Source organism: Poecilia reticulata, linkage group LG18 (genome assembly GCF_000633615.1).
Source record: "Poecilia reticulata strain Guanapo linkage group LG18, Guppy_female_1.0+MT, whole genome shotgun sequence".
Taxonomy (NCBI): domain Eukaryota; kingdom Metazoa; phylum Chordata; class Actinopteri; order Cyprinodontiformes; family Poeciliidae; genus Poecilia; species Poecilia reticulata.
This window is the reverse complement of record NC_024348.1, coordinates 270,973-294,494: the sequence shown is the minus strand read 5'-3', so window position 1 is coordinate 294,494 and position 23,522 is coordinate 270,973. Positions and strand designations below refer to the sequence as shown.

At 39.5% G+C, this 23,522-nt stretch overlaps 1 protein-coding gene and 1 long non-coding RNA gene across 6 annotated transcripts in view; one reads left to right on the top strand and one right to left on the bottom strand.

Annotated features, from left to right (window-relative positions):
• The window catches only part of rap1gds1 (RAP1, GTP-GDP dissociation stimulator 1), a 97,800-nt gene that overhangs the window by 49,721 nt on the left and 24,557 nt on the right, over nucleotides 1-23,522 (top strand). For 2 of the 3 annotated variants that reach the window (XM_008434827.2, XM_008434825.2), the window contains exons 5-7: nucleotides 5,390-5,536; nucleotides 12,543-12,671; nucleotides 18,216-18,341. In XM_008434827.2, coding sequence (XP_008433049.1) covers nucleotides 5,390-5,536; nucleotides 12,543-12,671; nucleotides 18,216-18,341 — 402 coding nt within the window. The remainder of the gene's footprint in view (nucleotides 1-5,389; nucleotides 5,537-12,542; nucleotides 12,672-18,215; nucleotides 18,342-23,522) is intronic. The other variant, XM_008434826.2, reaches the window with a different exon arrangement.
• Nucleotides 1-23,522, bottom strand: part of LOC103480074 (uncharacterized) — a 69,290-nt gene that overhangs the window by 33,859 nt on the left and 11,909 nt on the right. The window lies entirely within an intron of this gene.

The window sequence follows — 23,522 nt, the reverse complement described above, 5'->3', positions numbered from 1 at the left end:
CTTCGTTCGGAAAAACAATCTACCACAAACAGTTAGAAACAGTCTGCATATTCCTCTCAGGATAGTGTACCGCCATAGGCGGTGGAATAATTTCTGCCTTTTTACATTTCCTTTTCTCAGGATAGTGAACTGCCTTGCGCAGCCGCTATTTGCTCTGAATTGGCCATTAGGCGGTAGCTCAGGGAGAAAAAAGGTTGTCGTACTTTTTGCATCGCACATTATTTAATCATTCAGTTTAATAATGCCTATTGGTCCCCTTGGAAATAATAAAAACTTGAACATCAATCAGCAAAATCACCAGGGGTATGGCATGTTATCTGCCCATTTCATAACCTGCTTTGGCACAAGCTACATATCATATGCTACGTTCTGTGTACATATTCATTAATGAATTATTTTCTGTAAGAATGTTTTAAAAAGATGTTTTTTAAAGTTTTGAATGTTTTGTGTCTGCATTCTAAGCTGGAAATTGCCAAACAATTTCACTGTAGTTTCATAATGACAATAAAGATGCCTGTAGCTCATAATGATTGTCTGTTCTGTGTTAACAGCTGATCGAGGGGAAAACGGAGATTACTGGCAGCAGGGGAGGTGGCATTCTGGGAGGATGGCACCTATGAGGGGATGTCAGGATGAACTGTGGTGAGGTGGAGACCCCAAGTTCCCCCAGCCAGGAGTTCAGTGACCTCAGGTACACTACTGGAGAGACGCCGGGCCTGCCCTGAACGCAGCTCAATGTTGGACATTTTTGGACAAAAAAAAAAAAAATGCTAGATGGTCCAGAAGTGGACACGCATTTATGACTTATTTTGTGTGGAAACAGTGAAAAAATAAAATGAAATGAACAAAAACCGTCTGTGCCTCATTTATGTTCCTCATATATGAACATGTTGCATATAAGCAAAATCATATGAATATATTTTATTACATTGGTATGCTGAAAGCGCCTTTATATGCTGGCTATTCGTATGTTAAGTAGAGTCGTTAACACCACCTGCTCTCCCGCACCTCCACCCCCCTGCCCCCCCAGCTTATGGGATTCCGCAATCGACAGTCTTTGACTTCCATGAGTGACAATGCGCTGCCCTGCTAGCTGTCGATAGCTGTCGCTCACGAGCTGCACTCGCATCAGGGTACAGGGTCAAACACGCCACTTTTTGTGCAGTCTTTCTGATATATTAGTTGCTAAATCTTGCACAAAATAGCCAGATAGAAGATGTACAATAATACCAGTTTAAACCTAACTATTTGAGGAAACAAAAAAATATGTTTCATGTTGCAGGGTAACATTAACAATATTAATTAAATAAATATATAAAATAAAATCTATTTAAAGTTCTTCATTACTGTTATGGTCTGTCAAATATATTTCTTCTTAGCATTAGATGTTTTCTCATCAAACCTATGGCACTTCAACAGTATTATCTTACCCATATCTGAAAACCATGTCTGTTCTTGCCATATATTCCCTTGTATTAATTATTGCCCGAAAGGCCTTGCAATATAGGTTTATTCCTCTGTACATAGTTTAGTTTATTCTTGAATTTTGTTCTTTGTGCATTTTCATTTAGTTTCCTTAGATGAGTGTTATTGTTTCTTGGTTTATGATTATGTTCTCTATTAGTTTGCTTCCTGTTTTTGACTCTCATCCAGGGGTGAAAGTAAGGGGGTACGACAGGGTACTGCATACCCCTAAAAGATTTAGCGGGGGTACACAGTACCTGCAAGAGAGGGGAGCGGCTGTCTGGTGTAAAACATGAATGGGTTCACTGTGCAGCCGTGAGTGCACCCACTAATCAGCCATGACTGATTAGTTTTTCAAGAACAATCTAAAACAGACTTAATCAGTTAATGAACACCTTTTTTCTCATTTCACATCGTTTCTGAACTGTTCCTGCTTTGCTAGAGCAGCGGTGCAATACGTCGATCGCGGAAGGTTTTGAGTTGATCTCGGCATTAGGTGACAAACTGAAAGCAGCCAGAACGCTGAGACCAGCACGTCCTCCTCTGGCTCTCTTAAAACGTTTGTAACTTTATGAAAGAACAACAACAAAAAAATCAACAAAATATGTTCAAATTAATGACCCAACCAACAATCTCAGGAATTATTGTTTCAATAAGGTATTGCGCAATTCTGTGCATTCAGTTCCATTATCAAAATAACTAGCAGAGCAGGAGTTTAAAATTAACTAATCAACCACCGCTGTGTTTATGAGAGGTTTATTAATGATCACAAAATAAATATAAAGCCTGCAAACCTAATATCGTAACGGACTGAATGTTATATTTTTAACGTAATCTTGGGTCGGCTTGGGGAGCGCAGGAGGTTGCCATGGCAACGGGTGTGCTTAAATGACAAAGAAACGGAGAGTAAAAAGATGTGAGTGGTTTTGGGTTGATCACCCGTCCAGGTTGTTTTACCTTTCTTTACCTTTGCTGTGGCGCATCATAGCCGCTGTAATTTCTGAACGTTCAATAAACGACAAACTTGGACTAATTACCTCGTTCTTTGTGAGTATAAGTCATTTACAACAAACATCAAACACGGTATATATTTTTCATTAAGTATTTAACAAACAAATGGCTTCTACCGCGATAATTATGTGAAATTAAGTTAATTGTCTAATATAAAACAATAGTTTGGTTCTGTCGGGCTCAGAGTCAGAGAGGCTTGTCCTTTATCAAACAATTTTGTTTTTTGCCTCTTATTTAGTGGAAATATTTATGTTGGTGAGACTTTCTCCAAAATTATAACCTTTTTCAACCTTTATAGCTCCACTGTTGAAAATGAGGCTCTAACATTCACAAATGACATTGAAATAAAATCCAGTCCAACATCTGGTTTCAGGTGATTCTTCTGGAACCTGTTAGAGGAAAAATATCCCAACTTCAGAAGATGTGCTTTTAACTTAACAGAGCTCTGTGGTTCCTCCTGTCAGTATGAGAKTSAGGGTGAGGAGGCGCCATGTTAGGAAGAGAAGTGGAAGCTGCAGGATCTTCAGAACAAACAGGTCATGATTCTAGGCTACTAATTATCCCTCTGTCTGGACACAGGATCAATACAGCCAGTTTAAAAGCTAAAATGAATGGTTATATGCCAGACATAGAAAACTGGGATGCACTCCATGCCATGATGTTCAGAATTTAGGTCTCATGGCATCTCAAAGTGTCAACATTGCAGCCAGTGGGCTGAGGGAAATACAGCTTTATTTTGTAGCAATTCAAGAGCTACCCAGCTTTTATTGCTTCGCCAAAAAATTAATCGGCACAGAAACTCCAAAGCACACAAAGTAATATATATATATGGGTATATATATATTTTTTTGTTTGTTTGTTTGTTTTTGTCATAGTACTCCCAAGAATTTAAAACTACTTTCACCCCTGCCCTCGCCACCAGTGATCTTCACTCATCATGTCATTCACTTGCTGCTCTGTCCAAGCATCATGTGTTTCACCTGATCTGCACTTGATTTTTCACTGTTCAGCACTGGATTCTCTTTCATATCCTGATTTACATTTAGTTCTTTGCTCTACGGGTTCCCGTTTGAGTTTTGTGTGACTTTTTTTTTTTTTTACTCCTACAAATCCGTCTGCATTTCCCCATTAATATGTGACAGTTCACATATTGTCACGTATTGATGGGGAAATGCAGACCGATGTAAACCTGTTACAACCTCAGAAAATGTCCCAGTATACTGCTAAGTAAAATTTAAAAGTGTTGGTGCTACTGTTGCATACTGGACCACTACTGGTGTTAACTCTGTAAAATGAACACTCTCTATCATGGTACTACCATGGAAGGATTTCTTTATTTAAATGGGTTCATTTTTTTGAGGGATGTATAGTGAGGGTCTTGTGATTTTAGTAATTACTCGTTTACAAGGGCGATATTCAGTTGTTGGTCTTCCCTAGAAGCATGCAACCTCAAGATGGACATTAAATCACTTTTCAATACAAGTTGCTGCTCTGACACAACCACAGCACTACCAAAACATATGTACAAAAACCTGCTATAAAACATAAAATATTTGAAAACCAGACTTCTATGATCTGATAAGGAATCACACCAAGGCCATCAGCCGGTGTAAAACTAAACTGATGCGATCAAGCTACTGATAGTGGCAGGAGTGTGGAGCTGCAACAAGAAACTAACAGAAACACTGAAGAGAAAAAGATGCAGTTGCAGCCATGCATGCTTTAATGTTACACACCCCAGTTTTTAGCAGTAGCTCAAACACTAGTGTTGTTGTGGATCTAAGATGCAAAGTTTACCTTCAAGTAAATGCCCCGCTTCTGTAAATATTTCTGTCTGTGCCACCAGTTGTCCTTTGAATGCCCCCCAGGGGGCAATACCACCCCAGTTGAAATGCTAATTTACAGGGTGGAGTGGCAAAATGTTGTCCAGTCAGGATGCGACATGCTTACAGTCGGAATGTTGAAACTGAATCAGACAGTAGTTGACCTTTGCCTTCAATATGCTTTACTTTTAGCAGTTTTATTTGTTTTTCAGTTGAATTGGAAACAGAAAATGCCCCATATGTGCAAAAGGTGTAAAAATGGTTGTCAGGGTGTCTGGAAAGCATTGTAAGGGCACAATAACATGTAAAATTTACTTTCCTGAACTTTATATGTTGTTTTCTCATCAAAAACATACTTGGAATGTATGGAATGTATTCTCCATGAAAACCATTCAGCTGGGCAACACGCATGGGTAGACCAAGCTATGCCTTCAAGGCACAGCTCTTCCTCAGAGCTGCAGTTTCCAAGCTCCTGAGTCTAACAAAGCAGCCTTCCCCCACAAATTCACCAATCAACTCTTTCAGACTAGCTAGCACCAATTACCAACTGGGGGTACTGTGTATCCCCCAGTTCCTCCAGTTGGTAACTGGGGTTTTATCGGAGCTATATCTTAATGCAACACTGGTAAAAATATTGCTAAAGGGTTAAGAGAAGGACCATATTGTGATGACTTCCTCAAGGCGGAGTTTCAGAAAGATCAGGAGTTTTTAAAAAGCCCAATTTCAAGGCAATAAATTACAAAGTCAAATTTAATTTGAAGTCATATTTGAAGTATTCAGGATTTTTTGAACAGCTGATGGCAGCATAATATGGTACTGTGTGGCTGGAAAACACATAATACTGCCCCTTTAAATCAGGGCTTTGTCCTTTTCTCTGTGTCGCCATACAGCTTGTTGGAATTTGTTTTGCTGAATTTCTGAATAAACCTGAATCGAATTTACTCAGCATTACCAAGCAGAAAGTTAAGTTAAACTCTTAGCTTATATTCATCAGTACTGTGTCTTCTGCCTGTTTTGGATTTTGTTGTGACTTCTGTGGTTGTTCTCTGCTTTATGGCTGATTTCCTGTCCTGGCCTCTCTTGTTTTTCAGATGAGGGCAGGAATGCAGTACACCTGGCAGGAGGGGCTCAGATAGTATCTGAACACATTAAGTCCCTCTCCCAAAATACTGATCCGGAAAAAGAGAGACTCTTGGCTGTCTTTTGTGGCATGCTGATGAACTATAGCAATGATAATGGTAATGACCATCTTCCTCCCCCAAAGACTTTATACTTATCTCAACTAATCAGTGGGCGTTCTCTTTCTTCTTCCCAGACGGTAGATGTTGAACTTAATCTATGCTTCTCTAATTCAGGCTCATCTGTTCCCTTCTTTCTGTCACATCCTCTTGCTTTTTCATCATCTTCACCGAGGTAATCTAAAATCATTAACATCATCTTTCATCCTAGCAGTACCTTCCTCCCAACTCTTAGCCAGATGGGATTTTAGAGAGTGTGCTGTGACTCAGCTGCTAGAGCATCCTCATTTTTAAGCTATTTTAGTAACACAGCTCAAGGGAGCATTAGTCTGTTAGTCTATCACCCTTGTGTATAGCGAGACGGATAACGTGTTTTGGAGCCCTTACACTTGAACCCTCCTTTTATTTCCCAGAACCAGTAGCAGATTGGGCTTTAATGAATGACATGGCTCCAGATTTTCCACCAAATGAGCTCCACTGCTTTGGAAGAGCTGGTGCTTAGCAGTAAGACTGCTTCTGTCTGCCATCCAGCAAAAACAACATCCTTTGTCAGAAACTATATCCAAACATGTAGCTAAAATGCTTTTTGATGCACACTGTATTGATGCTAACTTTGGTGTGAGCCGATATTTTACCATATTAGTGACAGTGATGCAGAGTAGGATTATGGGGAGTTTAACTGAAGCGATGGTGAGGTTAGCAGGTTGGCTGTTTTTTTGTTTTTGTTTTGTTTTTTGAGGTTTTTAAAGGGAAAATGAGCATATATGTATTACATAAAATATCTGTAAATATTGGTTATACAGCAATAGTTATTTCAGATTTAAATAATCGGCCCAAATTTTTATATCCCCTTAAAATTATTTTAGGTATTTTGTTAAAAGTCCTGGTTTTTATCTGCCTAAATCTGGCCCTGAAATGATTATTATTTCATCCTCCAGTGAATGTAGCTGTTTTCACGTTGAGAAATTGATCTTGTCTATCTTCACAAAGCTTTGAAAATCAGCCACGGTTCCCTTTTGTTTTGCTGTGATAGAGGGCTGACTGACAGACCAGCCCACCAGATCTGCACTGGTGCTGTTAATCGCAGCCATCCCTCCATTGCTAGCTTTGTTAGGGGCTATAGGGGTGAACTGATTGCAGCTGGCCTTTCACCGAAATCGGTGAAAGGCCAGACAGCTGCAATCAGTTCACCCCTATTTCCTTTTCACTTGTGATCAGAAATGCAGGTTGGAACAATGAGGCATCCAAATTTAGCCTCAACAGTGGGCGGAAGAGAGGTTTTTAGTCATGTAATGACGAGGCTCTAAGACGGGAAACCATCTGAGGAACCATTTGGAGCCGGCTCTGGCTCCAGCTGTGGTTTAGCACTAGAATCAGTTCAGTGGAAAAACACTTGACCTGTTTGTTGCTGTCTTACAAAACTGCAACATTTTATTTTTTAAGAGTTATTCTTAAATTATACGCTAATTGTTGAGCTCTAGAACTTCTGACAAGCATCTGCTGCTGCTTCTTTGTAGTCTGCCAGCTCTTTCATACTTCCTAAATCCTTTATCATCCTAAGCAGTCTTGGAAATTGTGGAATTTTCAAGACTTTTAAATATCATTAGATCATTTTCCAACTCTGGATATTGTAAGTGGGAAATAAGTTTCCATACTTTATTGCTTATTCCAGAAATAAATGGAGTTTACATTATGTCCTACTCATTAATCACTGTGGTTTTTACATAACCTCCAGATTAGCATTCAAAAATAATGATGTTTCACCCTCTATTTTAGCCTTTTACCTCTGGGATTAACACTGGCCCCAAAGTACTTTAATTGGTTTTAGTTTACACACAGTATGGTTTAAAGTCGAATGTAATTTATCTTGGGCAATTCATTCCACATTTATCTGTTATGGTTTCTAACTGATCTATTTTTGTCAGATGTAAATGTAAAAAGAACTAAACAAATAAAGTATGCTGGTTTTCCAGCCTTAGGCAAGGATTTTATGGCCTGCAAAATGTGAGCTAACTTCCAAAACTGACTCCTAGCTTTGCAACACCATAAAGTGAAATCTAGGACTGGTTAAGTCATGTCAACCAGAGACACCTTAACCTGTTACCTTTAACTCGCAAAGGCAGAAATCCTCATAAGTTTTTCCTCTATCAATGCGGCACTTGACTTCCAAACTAACCTATGTATTAATTTAAGGAAAACTCCAATTGGAGACAGGTAAGTACCAGGTTTTCCTACCTGGTCTCCAATAAAGATGGAGACCAGATGTAAGTCATGGGGTTTGATTGGACAGAAACCATAGAGAATAGAAGTGGTGACATGTGCTATCAAAACAAAGTGAACCTTACTGGGAAAGGATATTCCTTACAGTGCTGGGAAAAGTTTTTACCTCTTCAGACTGTCACATTAGCATGTTTCAGTTCATCAAGAAAATTGTAATTTCAAACAAAATGAACCTGAATCAATACAGAAGCCATCCAGTTGAACCTGGCTTTATGTTAAAAGTAATTGCCCCCTGAACTGCTCATGTCTTCATCAACTGTCCTTAAGTGTTTGTGAAGTCTGAAACATGGCTGTGGAGGAATCCTGGCCCACTCTTTTCTGTTTAAATTCAGGCATATCGGAGGGCTTTTCAGAATGAATAGAATATTTAAACTAGTCTATGCAATAGGTTCTTAGATGGATTTAACTAGTCCAGACTTTGACTAGGCTCCTCTCAAATCCCTTTTTGTTTATTTTTTACTGTTCGAAAGAGGACTTGCTGGTATACCTTGGATCATTGTCCTGCTGCATAACTTAAATTGTCCTGAAACTTATGGTCATAATCTGATGGCTAGAGATTGTTCTTCAGAATTTTCTAGAATCCATGGTTCTGTCCATTATGGTAATTAGTCTAGGACCTAGACTCTAGCTCCTAAGCCTCAGACTGTTTGACTGTAGACATGATGCTGTCTTCCTGAAATTATGTTAGCTTTAGGTCAAAGAATATTTTCCCAACAGTAAGTATGAGATGGGCCGTTTTGTTCATTTTGGGTCAACAATGGTTTTGGCTTTGGAATTCTCACACGGAGGCCAATTGAAGCAGAGCTATTCCGATCACTTCCATTCAACTCCAGTGTGGCGCCAAGATGATGAAATTTCCTTACTACTAAATATTTCACAATTAGTTAAGTGGGAACAACAGGATTCAGCCATGAAGTGGGAGGCCACTCAAAATTACAGCAAGGTCAGCAGATGTTGAGGAGTGTATTGTGTAGTCATCATCTTTCTGCAAAGTCAACAGCTGCAAACCTCCAAATTTATGTGGTTTTCATATTAGCTCAAAAGCTGCATAGAGAGCTGAATGAATGAGGTTTCAGGTTCAGACGGTTGCTCCCCAGTCTTGCATCACCAGGGGCAATGTGAAGCCTGGATGGGGAGGTGTAGAGCATGTTACCCTGGACTATATAGCAGTGGACATGTCATTCGGAGCAATGAATCATACTGCAGAGGGTTTGAAAGAACAGTACTTGCCTGACTGCATTGTCAGGTGTAAAGTTTGGTGGAGAAAGGAACAAGGAATGTGGTGTTGGGCTGTTTTAGCAGTTAGACTTGTTCCTTCAGTTGCAGTGAAATAACTCTTAATGCTTCAGCATACCAAGACATTTGAAGAACTTTGAGTGAACAGTTAGGAGACAGTTTCCTCATGTTCCAGTGTGGCTGAGCACCAGTCCACTTAGCAAGGCCCATAAACATATGGATGATCCAGTTTTGTGTGGGAGAACTTGACTGGCCTGCAAAGAGTTCAGTGTTTGATCACACAAATTTGCTTTCAGAAGGATGGTAAAAATTTCCCATTAACACTTTTGAGCCTTGTGGAAATTAAGAATTGAAGTAATTTTAGTAGCAAAGGATGCGCTAACCTCACATCAAATTCTGTGGTTTAAGAATGAGAGTTCATGTGTTTGTGATTCTGACTATATATTCAGAATGACAAACACGTGATTCTGAATTCACGTCACAGTTCCACTCTTTGTGTAGATTACTTAAAATCCACAGACATTTGAGGTTTTAATGAGACAAAATGGGAAAACATTGGAGAAGGAGGAGGAATACTTTTGAAAGGCTTTATCTATGGTTCCCTGTCCCGGACTGGATGGTGTGTTTGTGAGTGTGTACTTGTACATAGTACTCATAGAGGACCATCACCATTTTCACTAGCGAAGGGAAGTTATATGTGGAAAGTGAGTACATTGTCCTGATCCTCATTTTTTTTTCAGTTGTACTAAGCTCTAGTAGTTCGGTTTAGAGGTAAGTTGTGAATTAAGTTTTGATTAACGTTGGAAATATACCATTTCTGGTTAGGGTCTGGAAAATGTCCAGGTTAGGTAATAACTAATACAAAGTTCTCAGTTGGATAAAAGTACCACATTGCATATGTGTAGGCTTGTCGCGATAAACGATAAATCAATTAATCGCACGATAAATTAAACCTATCGACCTCATTTTAATTATCGGCTTTATCGTCTCTTCCTGCCTTTTTTTCTTTCTATTGATGACACTAAATGAAAAAAGGCTCAGCTCCGGTGCTCTCCACTGACCCTCCCTTTCTCATTTCATTAGTGTAATGTCCAGCTCACACTACACGAGTTGTCGGCCGATTGTTGGCCCATTTTCTAAACCTGAGAGACCACACATTAGCCGACAGAAATCCTAGGTATAACGGTTCGATCAGGTTCGATCGTGCCGTGTGGTGTCCAGCCACATGGGCACAAAATAATGGCTACAAGTCCAGTTAACTAATTTTAAAACCAGGCATTAATCAACGCTTTACTAGAATCTACCTGTGATGCATGTGGCTAGATTCAACGCAAAGTCCTGACTGAATGAAAATCATTGTAACCTATTTATGTCACGTTAACGAAGAACAGCTGAAAACTTACCGGATTTATCAACTGCGGTAGCAATTTGGCTCCAACTCCTCCCCTTGTCATTTCTATATTCTTTGCACAAAATGTTGAATAAATATTAATGTTGTTTCCACATATCTCCGATGTCCACTGGACTTCGTGTTGCGCCGAGTCAGCTGTTTGGGATTCCCCTCGTAATTTCCCCTCAGAAAGCACGGAGGAGAATCCGCGCTTTCTGATTGGCTACCTGTCACATTCAGCGTTAAACTCCCAGTCGGGGGAAAACCCTGATTTAGATCGGAGCGGCCACGACGACCTACCGTAACACACCACACACTGCAGGATGATCGTTACAAAATCACTAGCAAGAATCTTGGATAAGCCAACGATCTAAGATTATCTTAAGGGGAAAATAGGGGCAAAAAATCGTGTTGTGTGAACTACTGCATTAGGTTGTCGGATGTGCCCATCTTCTCTATTTAAATCTAGTGATTACTGAAGGGCAATATAGTATACAGACTTCATAATCTGCACTCTTTTGGTTGAATGCAGTATTTATTTTCACTTTGGCTTTATGTTGTTTACTTTTTACTCAAGTACGCTTTTTGTTAATGGAGACTGAGAATCCATTTTATTTTTGTTTTTGGTTGTTTTGTTTATTTAGTTTATCAGTTCCAGTGTTATGTGTTCTTTTGAAAATAAAGTGTATCTATCTATGGCAGTAAATCGCGTGCATTATTAGTCATTTCCATTAAATCAGTGACAAAAGGTATTGAAACAATATTATCGTTTATCGCAATAATTTTTTAGACAATTAATCGTCCAGCAAAATTTGTTATCGTGACAGGCCTACATATGTGCATGTCTATAGGTAATGGTAAGGACAAAAGTTGACCTGAAACTAGGACTGTATAGATATTTTGCTGATTTACACAATGGAAAACACTATTTATGGATTAGGGTTAGGCTAAATTCTTAGACTTGACTAGGCTTAGGGAAAACATCAGGATTAGGCTACACAAATTAATGGAAGTCGATGCAAGTTCACACAAGTATAGTAAGGCATGACCGTGTGTGTGTTGGCAGTGTTATGCTGGGTTATCTACTTGGCTGGGGATTGAGAGGTTTTGAAGCATTGCAACTTTCTTCAGCTTTCAATGTAACACCCCATGTAGATTTTAGAGTTAAAAGGATTGCCATTGCTTTTTGTTATTGGTGCATCAGCTTCTTAGCTTTTGCTAAGAAACTGAGAAGGCATTTGCTCTGGAGTAGGGATGAAAATGGGAGAAACATGCTCTCAATGCATAATAAAACTGGGGTTTTCAACAAAAAAACAACAACTGATGATCTTGTAAAATTGATATGAGCTAAGAAAGTAAGCAGATCTGTAAAGATTACTCCTTGGTGTCTGCAGTAAATAGTTGTCAGCGGCTACTGCTGAAAAACTATTTTATTTATTCTATGGGTCTTAATGTGGAAGAAAACAAATCCTTCAAATGAGCTGTATTAGATTTGTATGTAGTTTTTTCATTGATTATGTGTCAAATTATAGAATCGTTCCCCAACATTAGCAGCATATATTTAAGGAAGGTACCTGTAAGAGCTCATCTTAATAAAAACATTAATATTTATGTCCAGTTGCTAATAGTCTTTCTGGAAGTATGTGAGGTGATCATGGCTTTGCTCTCTCTGCTCTGTATGTCTTCTGTTCTACTGACTTATCCTCATAATTCTTGGTTTTCAGTACTGAAGGTGTTTTACCTCATTTTCCCTCTCAGCATTTAAATTATCGACCACATTTTATACACCTTAGAGGATCAACCTCTTATGTCCTATTATCCATATTTTCATCTTCAGTCATTAAGTGTTTGTATCCTGATACTGATAGAAGAAGAAATCTAATCTAAAATCCTGTTATTGAATATTTGCTGCCATGTGGTCAGCAAATTTCTCCACGGGAGCCGGACACGCCACTTCAATATAATTCATAATGTTTCATCTCAATATAATTCATAATGTTTCTTCTCAAATGACATAAAAGCATAGGTTTTTATGGCACACATCTTTTATATATTAAGAAACATCCCTTTACTGCATTTTTCATATCTGTGTTTTTGCAGATACCTTACAAGCACAGCTGATTACCCTGGGTGTTATTCCAACCCTGGTGAAGCTGCTGGGCATCCATTCCCACAACACCGCCCTGACAGAAATGTGTCTGATTGCTTTTGGAAACTTGGCAGAGCTGGGTAAGTATGCTACATTAGTCCAGGTTTGAAATATTCCATGTCAAATGTGTTAAACAGATACACAAGGGAGGACTGTTTTCTCAGCACTTTTAATGAAGGGAGGACTGTCTTCTCAGCACTTTTAATGCAGTATGATGTGGGGTACAAAACTAACTGCTGTTAGTGATGACGTGTGCTTTCATCTCTTTTCCATTTGCTCTGGAGAAGAGATGAAAATGGGAGAAACATGCTCCCATTGCAGAATAAAACTGGGGTTTTCACCAAAAAAACAACAACTGAGTATTCTGCTGGGACAGTTACTAGTGCACCGATTCATGGCAGATCACCAATCTTTTAAAAGCCTGACCTGCCCATTCCGATTTTGGCCAATACAAGATTTTGTCATAAAAGTCGCTAAATATAGTGACAAAGTCGGATCTGTTGATCAGCCCTCTCTTACGGCAGAGCACAAGGGGACAGTGGCTGATCCCCACTCTGTTGGTGAGCCTGCAGGTTTTAATCAGGAGGGTTGATGGAGCAAAATGGCAGCCTTGCTCTGTCAGCTTGTCCCAGGGCAGCTGTTGCTACAATCCGCTTGCCATCATCAGTGTCTGAATGTGCCCTTTGATATCTCAATTTGATATAAAGAACATTCTAAATAAAATTAATTTTTACTATTATTTGGTCCAAGTGGCGAAACGCTCAAGCAGCAAACAGCCAATGTAAAATGAATTAGCTTTTTGAAGACTGAAACGTGTGAGAACTTACCAAATTTGGCAGACGTATCACGCCTGAAAATTACGTATTTTAAGGGAGTCACTAAAATTACAACAGAAACTGTTTAACAGTGCCCTTTGGTAGCTTTCAAAATAGCTTCCCCCCATTGACCTTACTTTAGTGTAGAATCATGAAACTTGGCACACTTGTACAACTCCACAAGATGTACAGAAAGCTCTATTGGTCCTACGGTCTACACCAAACAGGAAGTTGGCCATCTTAGATAGAAGTTCCGATTTTGACCCCATTTTGGCCCCCATCAGCAATCCATGACACTCAATGGTGGGTGTGGTCTAATTCCTCTACAGTGCCCACTAGGGTGTCCACCCGTCCCATAAAATATGGAATCGTCCTGTATTTGGCTGTTAAATGTTGTGCCCTGTATTCGGGACACAATTTGTTGTATTTCTATAAATGTCCGATAGACATGCCTATCACACACAAATGAACACTAAATGTAATAATAATGACCAAAATAAAACACAGGAAATATTAAGGTGAGCTAAATTGTTGTGGCGGGATGTAAATAAGGCCCCCAAGAAAGTTACGGACCGACGCTGTTGTGGTTGCCTAGAGACAGACATTACGCCATAGTGAGCTGCTATCAACCTGCGTCTCTTTAAAACATCCTCAACCCAATACTCCACCGTCCTTAGGAGCAACACCTCTCGTAAAGATACAGACGTGAGAGGGAAGACGCAAATCCCAGGCTCAACAATGTTAGTGAGGATGAATACGGGCAAAAAAAACAAATGTGTCCATCATGGCGCAGTGCTGTATGATAGACAGAATGGATCAGGAGAGCAGGGTTTCCCCCAGAAAACTTTCAAAGCCCGGTGGTCAGGGCGCCGAGGCGGTCTACCAGCTGTCCACTGGGTTTTTGTATTAAAAGATGTTAAATAGACAGGAAAAGTAAAAATATTACTGGGTAATTATGGGAAAACATCGCCAGTGAACTGCTAATATAAACCCACAACCAGTCTTAAAAACAACTAATCAAAAAAATACAGTTAAAATAAATATAAATTATTTCCACTTTTCTTAAATCCAAATTAAGTCAGCGGCTCCATCAGGCCTCCCAGGGCTTCAGGGGCCACATAAATGCTAATATTTTAACACAGACATATAAATGTAACATTTGTTTATTGAGATTATCAATGCCTCCAACTGTCCTAGATTTCACTAAATCTAACACAGAAGCTGTTAGAGGTGCTGATGTTTTTAGCAACAAAAGAAGCCCCTAAAGCAAATTCTGCTCCGACCCTGTATTATGTGTTAAACCCGCTGCACTGGTTTAGTAGCTCTTCCATTTCGTGTCTGCTGTTTTTAACAAGGGGTCACAGAAACTATTTTGGTTGGTTGAGTTTCTGGATGAGTTTTTCAGATGTGCGGTGGCCGCGCACATTAACTCTGTCTGACTAAATGGACAAAGCATTTGATACGGTTTGGTGTACTGTGTAAACGGAAAAATAAAACTAGCAATAATACTATAATAATAATAAAAAATCAGCGTGATGCGTGACTGCTAGGAGAAAGCTCCTCACCGGGTTAAACCTGCACGATAAGGTTATTGCTGGGTCATTAACCACTACAGCGCACCGACCAACCGCGAACACAGACCTAAACTTTACAGGGAAGACGGGCCAAACGATGGGCAGCGTGTTGAGATGTAAACGGTACATAATGTTTTGTTCACAAATATACATCATTCTCACCGCTCACTGAAAACACCGCTGAAAGCGCGACTACAAGTTATTCCTGCGGTTCACGTAAAGTTGCGCAACCAGAGCTAACGCGGTGGGTTTAAACTCTTACCTTAATCAATAACTCCTCATAAGTGATCACAATTCCTCACAGGGAGCTGATGTAAATATCCATACAGTTCAGCCTGTGTCCATTTCAAGTGAAAGGAGGCACGCGCGATCCGCGCTGAGGTAAACTTAATCCAGCTACAGCAGCGCGCGAGGGGATTGTTCACGAGGTGATTGGTCAGCACGCTGCCGGCTTTAAATGCATAAACTATAAACACATCTTCTATAACCATATATTTTAGGAATAAATCTGCTCCGGTAGTGAAACGCTGAGTAACGTTCGCAATCCGGCTTTAAAAAAAAGGCGATTTTTTTTTTCCCTCCCCCTAAAACAACAAAAAAAGAAAAATCAAGAAAGGCTTAGCCTGGCGGTGGCGCTAGTAAAGCATGGCGGGCCGCCAGGCCTATAATACACTGGGGGAAACCTTGGGAGAGGAACTGCAGACCCGTCAAAGCCTAAAGAACCAGACATCAGCATCTCTTCATCCCTCACTCATCTCCTGAGGCTGATATGGTACAGAACATTTTATTATTGATTGAGTTTCTTATTGTGCTTTTAATAGACTGTTATGGTTTGATTATTTGCTTATTTAATGTATAATAATATCAGCCAAAATCATATAAATTGTCATTTAATTTAAAGAACAAATCATACTAAGAGATTAACAGTAAATATATAAATATTTCCTACTTTAAAAATGTTTGTTAGGGCTTTCTGTATGTTTTATTAAGAAATGTTGATGTCTTTTATTAATTCAGTGTTCATTGCTCATTTAATGTATTATTAATGTCAGACATAGACCTTCTGCCCAGAGGCAGTTCTGCATGGGTACCAACAGGGGTACAGAAGAAATTATGCTAAGTAAAGGTAAATAAAGGTATTATTGTTAAAGGTATTAACAAAATAATACTCAGTGTTTGATTATTTTAACCTTAACAGTATTACTTTAACATTGAATTAAAAAGTATAGTGCTGCACTTTTAGTTGCTGTATCAAAATAGGATCATGCTTTCCATCTTCTAGATCAGGTATCTGCAACCTGTATCTTTGTAGACACAAGTGGCTCTTTGGCTTATTTAATATATCAAATTATTGCTCTATTTTCTTTCTTTTTATTTTTTATTCTTTTTAAAGTCTCCCCATAAAAACAAACTGACTACCCCGGCCCTCGTGGTAAATTTGGTCTAGAACCAGCCTCCTTACCTAACTCCCTATTTCTATAAATATTTTGGTACTACTCTTTACAATGCCAGAATTTTCACATAACTTTTATACTTTTGGAGCCCGGTTTGAGGACACATTGTGATTATTAAATCAGGTGTTATGATCAGTGACTCAGTACTTGAATAGTTTACCAAATCCATTTTACACTTGCTTAATTAAACATGTTTATTTTATTTTAATTTCTGAAAGGTGGCAACCCTAGCGCCCACCAAAGTATTTAAAATAATCATCCCCAACTGAGAAAGAAACTAAGTGCACATGTGCATCTTGTCAGAAACTACGAAAAGGTCTCTTGGAGCCTTGGTCCAAACCTAACAGTAATTCAATTATTTTTGCATCAAAATGTGCCTTTTTTATACATATCGTATCTGAGCAAACTCCCCTATAGCTTTTGACATACAGACTTCAGAATCACTGAGCACAATGTCGAGGCATTGAAGATCAAAAGTTATCAAAATCTTTTTTGTACATCAAAGCATGTGGGTGCGGCCAACCCTCAAATTCTGACCATTCGCTATGAACACCAAGGTGCAATAACTTCCACGTACAAGGTCACAGCTGCACCAGACTCTCTTTCTCATTACAGTCCAGCCCTTGTCACATTCACATGGTCAAGTGGTGACATCACTTTAGCCCTGCCCAATTCGATCAGGAAGTCACCTGTTTTTTGGGGGGAGTTTTGTTTTTGTTTGTTTTTCTGCTGGATGTCTTACTTTTACTCTTTGATTCATATAGGTTTAAACCTTTGCCAAGTAACATAGAATAACTTAATGATGAATTCTCTCAACACTGGCTGATAACTGAACAATGTGAGTAGGTGAATATCAAATTTCAACCTTCACTGTTTGCATACAGTTGGCTCTAAATCACCGATTTGCACAAAACTGGATATGTATGACCTTTGTTAGCCACTAAAAGAGACCAATAGTGTATTGAAATTTGACTCCAGGGTGCCCCTTAGATTATGCCAGCAGTTATATCTCCCTGATACAATACCTGATCTGCTCCAAATTTTTTGTGCATCATCTTGGAGCACAGCTTCAAACATTGTTGGAGTATGTTAATGACATCACTAAAGCCCCACCCACTCAGAGAAAACACTGAAGATTATTGGGTCACTTATCCTGCTTCACCCTGTCTGTGACATAAGATTGAAACTATCCACTAACTGTTGATAACCACATATGACACATATCAAACCCTACAAGAAGTCCTCACTAATTCTGTGCCACAAAACAGGAAGTGTCTTCTTTCTGGGAGGTCAGGTTTTGACCAAACTTTTAAGATATGCTGCTGCACTCGCATTGAACTGGACTGGAAGCTATTTGGAAGATTTGACAAATGAACTGCCTAGTGGACAGTTGCAGGAACGTGATAGCGTGATAGCATTGAGAATGGTGTTCGGTGGCAGTGTTGAAGTTTGTTTTTTTTATGGATGTAATAGCATGTTAATGTGGAAAAGCACTGATATTCAATATAGTTGACTAGGATTAAATATTGTTTGCAACTAAAAATACAGGGAATTTAAACTGGCAGATGACTGCCAGTTTAAATTCCAGTTTAAGACTTAGTAAAACTCTGATTTCATTAGCAAATCTAGAATAGGAATTTCTGGATAAATTATGTCAGGATATTGTCACCTGGACAGATAATTTCAGTTTTTTCTGTATATGTATAAAGCATCAGTTAGAGGAGTTCAGATCAGAAAGGAGCATCATTTCTAATGCTGCTTGTCACTTCTTCTACTTTCAGAGTCCAGCAAAGAGCAGTTTGCTTCCACCAACATTGCTGATGAGCTGGTGCATCTTTTCCAGAAACAGACAGAGCATGAGAAGAAGGAGATGATCTTTGAAGTTCTGGCTCCGCTCGCTGAAAATGGTAAAGTTCCAGAGTTTTATGTTGAAAATCCTCAAAAAGTCACATTCTAATATAATAAACAGAGTGTGTTGTCCTGGTCTTAGAAAGGAACCACTTACTGCACAGCTAATGATCACGTCTCGGTGTGAGTCAGGCTTCCCAAACTCTGCACAGCTCACAGACACCTCCTGCTTTTTCCAAACGTGTCTGAGAGTGTATTTGAACAGCAGAGAGTTAATCTTAGCAAGTGTTCCCACGCCAACTGTCTCCACGACAACGTTCTACCTATCTGTACTTAAGAGGCACCTGCTTGCCCCTGCTTCTGTTTGTCGCACTGTGTTGTGTTCGTTAAGTTCTGCAGGAGCAAATGAGAGTCAGTTGTGTGGATAATGAAACCAGATCACACTGGAAGGGTCAATGAACTGGATGGGTCAGACTGTAGGTGATTTAGTGGAGGATGAGTGTTTGATCCATCTTTTTCTTCTACATCACATATTTAGTAGAAGGCAGCAAAGCAGAAGAAGATGGATGGACGGACAGACAGACAGACGGGCGGGCGGGCCACTACAGCCCATGTCGTCCTACTCTTATGGGGCTGGATGGCCGCTGCAGTGATAGACATTATTATATGGCCCCGTTTTTGTTGTTTTTTTCAAAAGTGATCCATAGAAAAATTGTTTGTAGAGAAGAGTTAGTTTATTTACTTATACAAATAAGGAGTTAGCTTTGTAGGCTGGTACTAGGCCAAGTTTACCACGGGGACAAGGGGAGTCTGTGTTTTTTCAGGGGGACACTTAAAACAGAATTAAAGAAAAACAGAGCAATAGTTTTTCATTTGTTTATGTGAGCCATAGAGCCACTTGTGTCTAGAGCAGGGGTGTCAAACTCCAGTCCTCGAGGGCCGGTGTCCTGCAACTTTTAGAAGTGCCTCTGCTGCACCACACCTGAATAGAATAATTAAGTAATTAGCCAGGCTCTGGAGAACTGAGGAGGTAATTAAGCCATTTGATTCAGGTGTTTTGTACCTGTGGCACATCTAAAAACTGCAGGACAGCCACCCTTCAGGACTGGAGTTTGACACCCCTGGTCTAGAGGTTGCAGATCCCTGATCTAGCAAATGGAAAGTGTGATCCTATCTCGATACATCAGCTAAAAGTGCAACACTATCATTTTTAATTCATTGTTAAAGTAAAATTGTGAAGGTTAAAAAAATCCACCACTGAATATTAACAGAAGGTGTTTGTTGCACACCCCCACAAGGGTTTTGAACCTGCCTTTTTAACTAGCTCTTTCTTTGCGCTCTTAGCTGCGCTGCTTCCTGCTTTCTCTGTTTTGATGTCAACCGGTTACATCAACAACAAACATTACTGCGGTTAGCTGGTAGAGTGCAGATCTCTATCATAGGCCAAATTTCTGTTGTTTCCACTAGGGCTGAAACGATTCCTCGAGTGATTCTAGTACCTCGATTATTAGAATTCCTTGTGGAAAATTGATCTGCCTCGAACCCTCGTTAAATTTGTGTTTTATTATTTAGCACACCGTGTTCCAGCCGGGTCGTTATTTGCGCTCTCACTTCTGCCTGAGTTGACGAAAGCTAAGTGATAGCAGTATAATATCCAATTTTCAAGTTCGGCCTGGGAGGATTTTACTGATTCATGATTATGTCTGGGTTTTTGTCGTTTTTCGGGACGGGGCACGTCGCCCTACTCTTAAGGGGTGGGATGACCGCTGCAGTGATGGACAATATTTTATGGTAGTGTTTTTTGTTCTTAAAATGTGATCCATAGAGCAATCGTTTATACATAGAGTACCCCAAAATTGTACAGATAAGAGTAGCATACCTTAAACATGTTTAATTAAGCAAGTGTAAAATATATTTGGTAAACTGCTCAAGTTCTGAGTAACTGATCATAACACCTAATTTAATAATCAAAATGTGTCCTCAGGCAGGGCTCCAAAAGTATAAAAGTTATGTGAAAATGTTGGTGTAGATATAAATATAAAGAGTATTAATAAAATATTTAAACAATTGAGTTAGGTTTGGAGGCTGGTTCTAGATCAAATTTACCACGGGGGCCAGTGTTGACACTGTTTTTTCATGGGGACAATTAAAAAAGAATAAAACAAAAAGAACAAAAAAAAAACCAGAGCAATATTTCATCATTTGATATATCAAGTGAGCCAAAGAGCCACTTGTGTCTCCAGAGATCCAGGTTGCAGATCCCTGGCAGATGGAAAGTGTGATCCTATTTTGATACAGCAGCTAAAAGTGCAGCACTATAATTTTAAATTCATTGTTAAAGTAAAATTGTGAAGTTTAAAAAAATCCACTTCTGAATATTAACAGAGACATTTATTTAGCATAATTTCTTCTATACCCATTTTGGCCCCCATCTAGAACCGCTCCGGCACCAGGTCTATGTCTGACATAAATGACCACTGAACATTGAATTAATAGAAGATGTCAACATGTCTTAATAAAACAAACAGAAAGCTCTAACAAACCTTTTAAAGTAGGAAATATTTATGTAATTAGTGTTGATCTCTTAGTGTGATTTGTTCTTTAAATGACCATTTGTACTTTCGGCAGATACGACTATACATTAAATAAGCAAATAATTGATTATTCAATAATCAAACCATAACAGTCGACTTAAACAACAATAAGAAACTTAATTAATCATTAAAAAAATGTTCTTTACCATATCTGCCTCAGGAGATACTTGAGGGATGAAGAGACGCTGGTGTCTGGTTCTTTGGGTTCCAAAGGGTCTGCAGTTCCTCTCCTGATCCATACTGTCCGACATCATGCAGCATTGCACACCGCGCCAGGATGAACACATTTGCTTTAAAAGACTATCAGGGGCGTATCTAGCCCTGTTTTAGGGGTGCTTTAGCACCCTTAAAACTGTACCTCAGCGCCCCTGAATAAGATTCCCACCCCTCCGTAAAACACAGTTAAATGTCGCGTCCCGTATTGATATAGACGGTTATGTCTATCGGTCATAACTGTCCGATAGACACGCCTGTCACACACATATCAGCACTATAATGACCAAAATAAAACACAGGATATATTAAGGTCAGATAAATTCTCGTGGCGGTAGCTAAAGAACCCCCAGAACACTATGCAGACGCTACGGACCGCAGTTGCGTAGATACGGACACTACACAGCCGCGCTATCAACCCGCGCCTTTTTAAATTACCACCTGATACTCCACCGCCCTTACAAGCCAAACCTCTTGGAGAAATACAGATGTGAGGGAAAAGACGCACATCCCAGGCTGAACAATGTCAGTGAAGATGGATAGTGTGTCTATCGATGAAGTGTCCGTCGTGGCGCACTGTGCTGCTGTATGATATGGGACAGAAATGGATCAGGAGAACAAGACAGCAGACCCGTCAGAACTAAAGAGCCGGACACCAGCATCTCTTCATCCCTCAATAATCTTCTGAGGCTGATATGGCTGATTGATTCGGTTTCTTCCTGAGCTTTTAGTAGACTTTTGTGGTTTGATTATTTGCTTAGCATGTTGAGTTTGGATGATACTTTATTTAATACATAATAGCATTAGCCAAAATAATATAAATACCCATTTAAAGAACGAATCATGCTAATAGATTAATAGTACATACATAAATATTTCCTACAGTAAAAATGTTTGTTGTTTCTGTATGTTTTATTCAGAAATGTTGATTTATCTTAAGAATTCGGGGTTCATTGGTCATTTTATGCATTATTTCACTATTATTTTGTTAATGTGGTTACCAGTTTGGATAATCTGACTTCCTCACAATGAAGAAAAAAAACCTGCTAAGCAAAAATACACCAGACCTGAAGCCTAGCAGTGGTCCTAGACGGGGGCTGATGGGGGTAATTCTACTAAATGTGTTTTGTTAACATTTAGTGGTAGATTTTTTTTAACCTTCACAATTTTACTTTAACAATAAATTAAAAATTATAGTGCTGCACTCTTAACTGCTGTATTGAAATAGGATCACATTTTCCATTTGCTAGATCAGGATCTGCAACCTGAATCTCTGGAGACACAAGTGGCTATTTGCCTCACTTAATACGTATATCAAATGATGAAATATTGCTGGTAAGTTTGGTGTAGAGCAGTGTTTCATAACCTTTTTTGGGCCAGCGCCCCCCTAGCCCTTATCCAGGTCCCTCACCGCCCCCCACCAAAGAATTTGTAGGCTACTTTGCACCGACTATTGTAGATGTTTTGATTTTCATGCTTGTTTCTGAATTTATCATCAAAAATAATTTCCCAGAGAACAAAAAAGCCATGGGAATAGAAATTATTTTCACAGGTGTGTAAGAAAAATGCAATGAACATTCAAGTTAAAATTGGTTGGCCTAAGAGCAGCCAATCAGAGTGGGAAAAAAATATTCTTATTTTGTGCCATTTTCTAGTTGCTAAATATTCCACAAAATGACCAGATAAAAGATGTACAACATGCCAGTTTAAACTTTGAACTATTTACAAACGACTGAGCTCTGGACTGTAACTACATTAATCATAGCTCTTCTTCAGTGTTTCTGTCAGTTTCTGGTGGTGCAGCTCTGTGCTGCCTTCAGGAGAATGGGACATCAGAGTATCATCCATAAAATTTCACCTACATGGCATTTATTGTGCAAACCAGAGCTTTCAGTGGMAAAACAAAAGTTCCAGATCCTTTTAATGCCATACAAATATGAGACGGAAACATGGATTATATCTTTATATAGACCTGTCTATTGATTTGTAGATTAATAGTTTTACTGGACAGAAATTACAAAGAACAAATCTGGTTCTTAATCAAATCCTAATGAGTCAAATTGAAAGTGTCATGGAGTCATCAGCCTCATGACATTAACACTGACATGAAAAATAATATTGGGCTGCCACCTTATCGTGGTGGAGGGGTTTGAGTGTCCCAATGATCCTAGGAGCTATGCTGTCTGGGGCTTTRTGCCCCTGGTAGGGTCACCCAAGGCAGACAGGTCCTAGGTGAGGAACCAGACAAAGCGCAGCCCGAAGACCCCTTATGATGAACACAAACTTTGGACTTCGTTTTCCCTCGCCCGGACGCGGGTCACCGGGGCCCCACTCTGGATCCGGCTAGAAATAGTCGGCCTCACCTTGACACATGGCTCTGGTTCTGGAACCAGTCTCCTTGAGAGGGGCTGGACGTACTTCCACTCTGGAGTT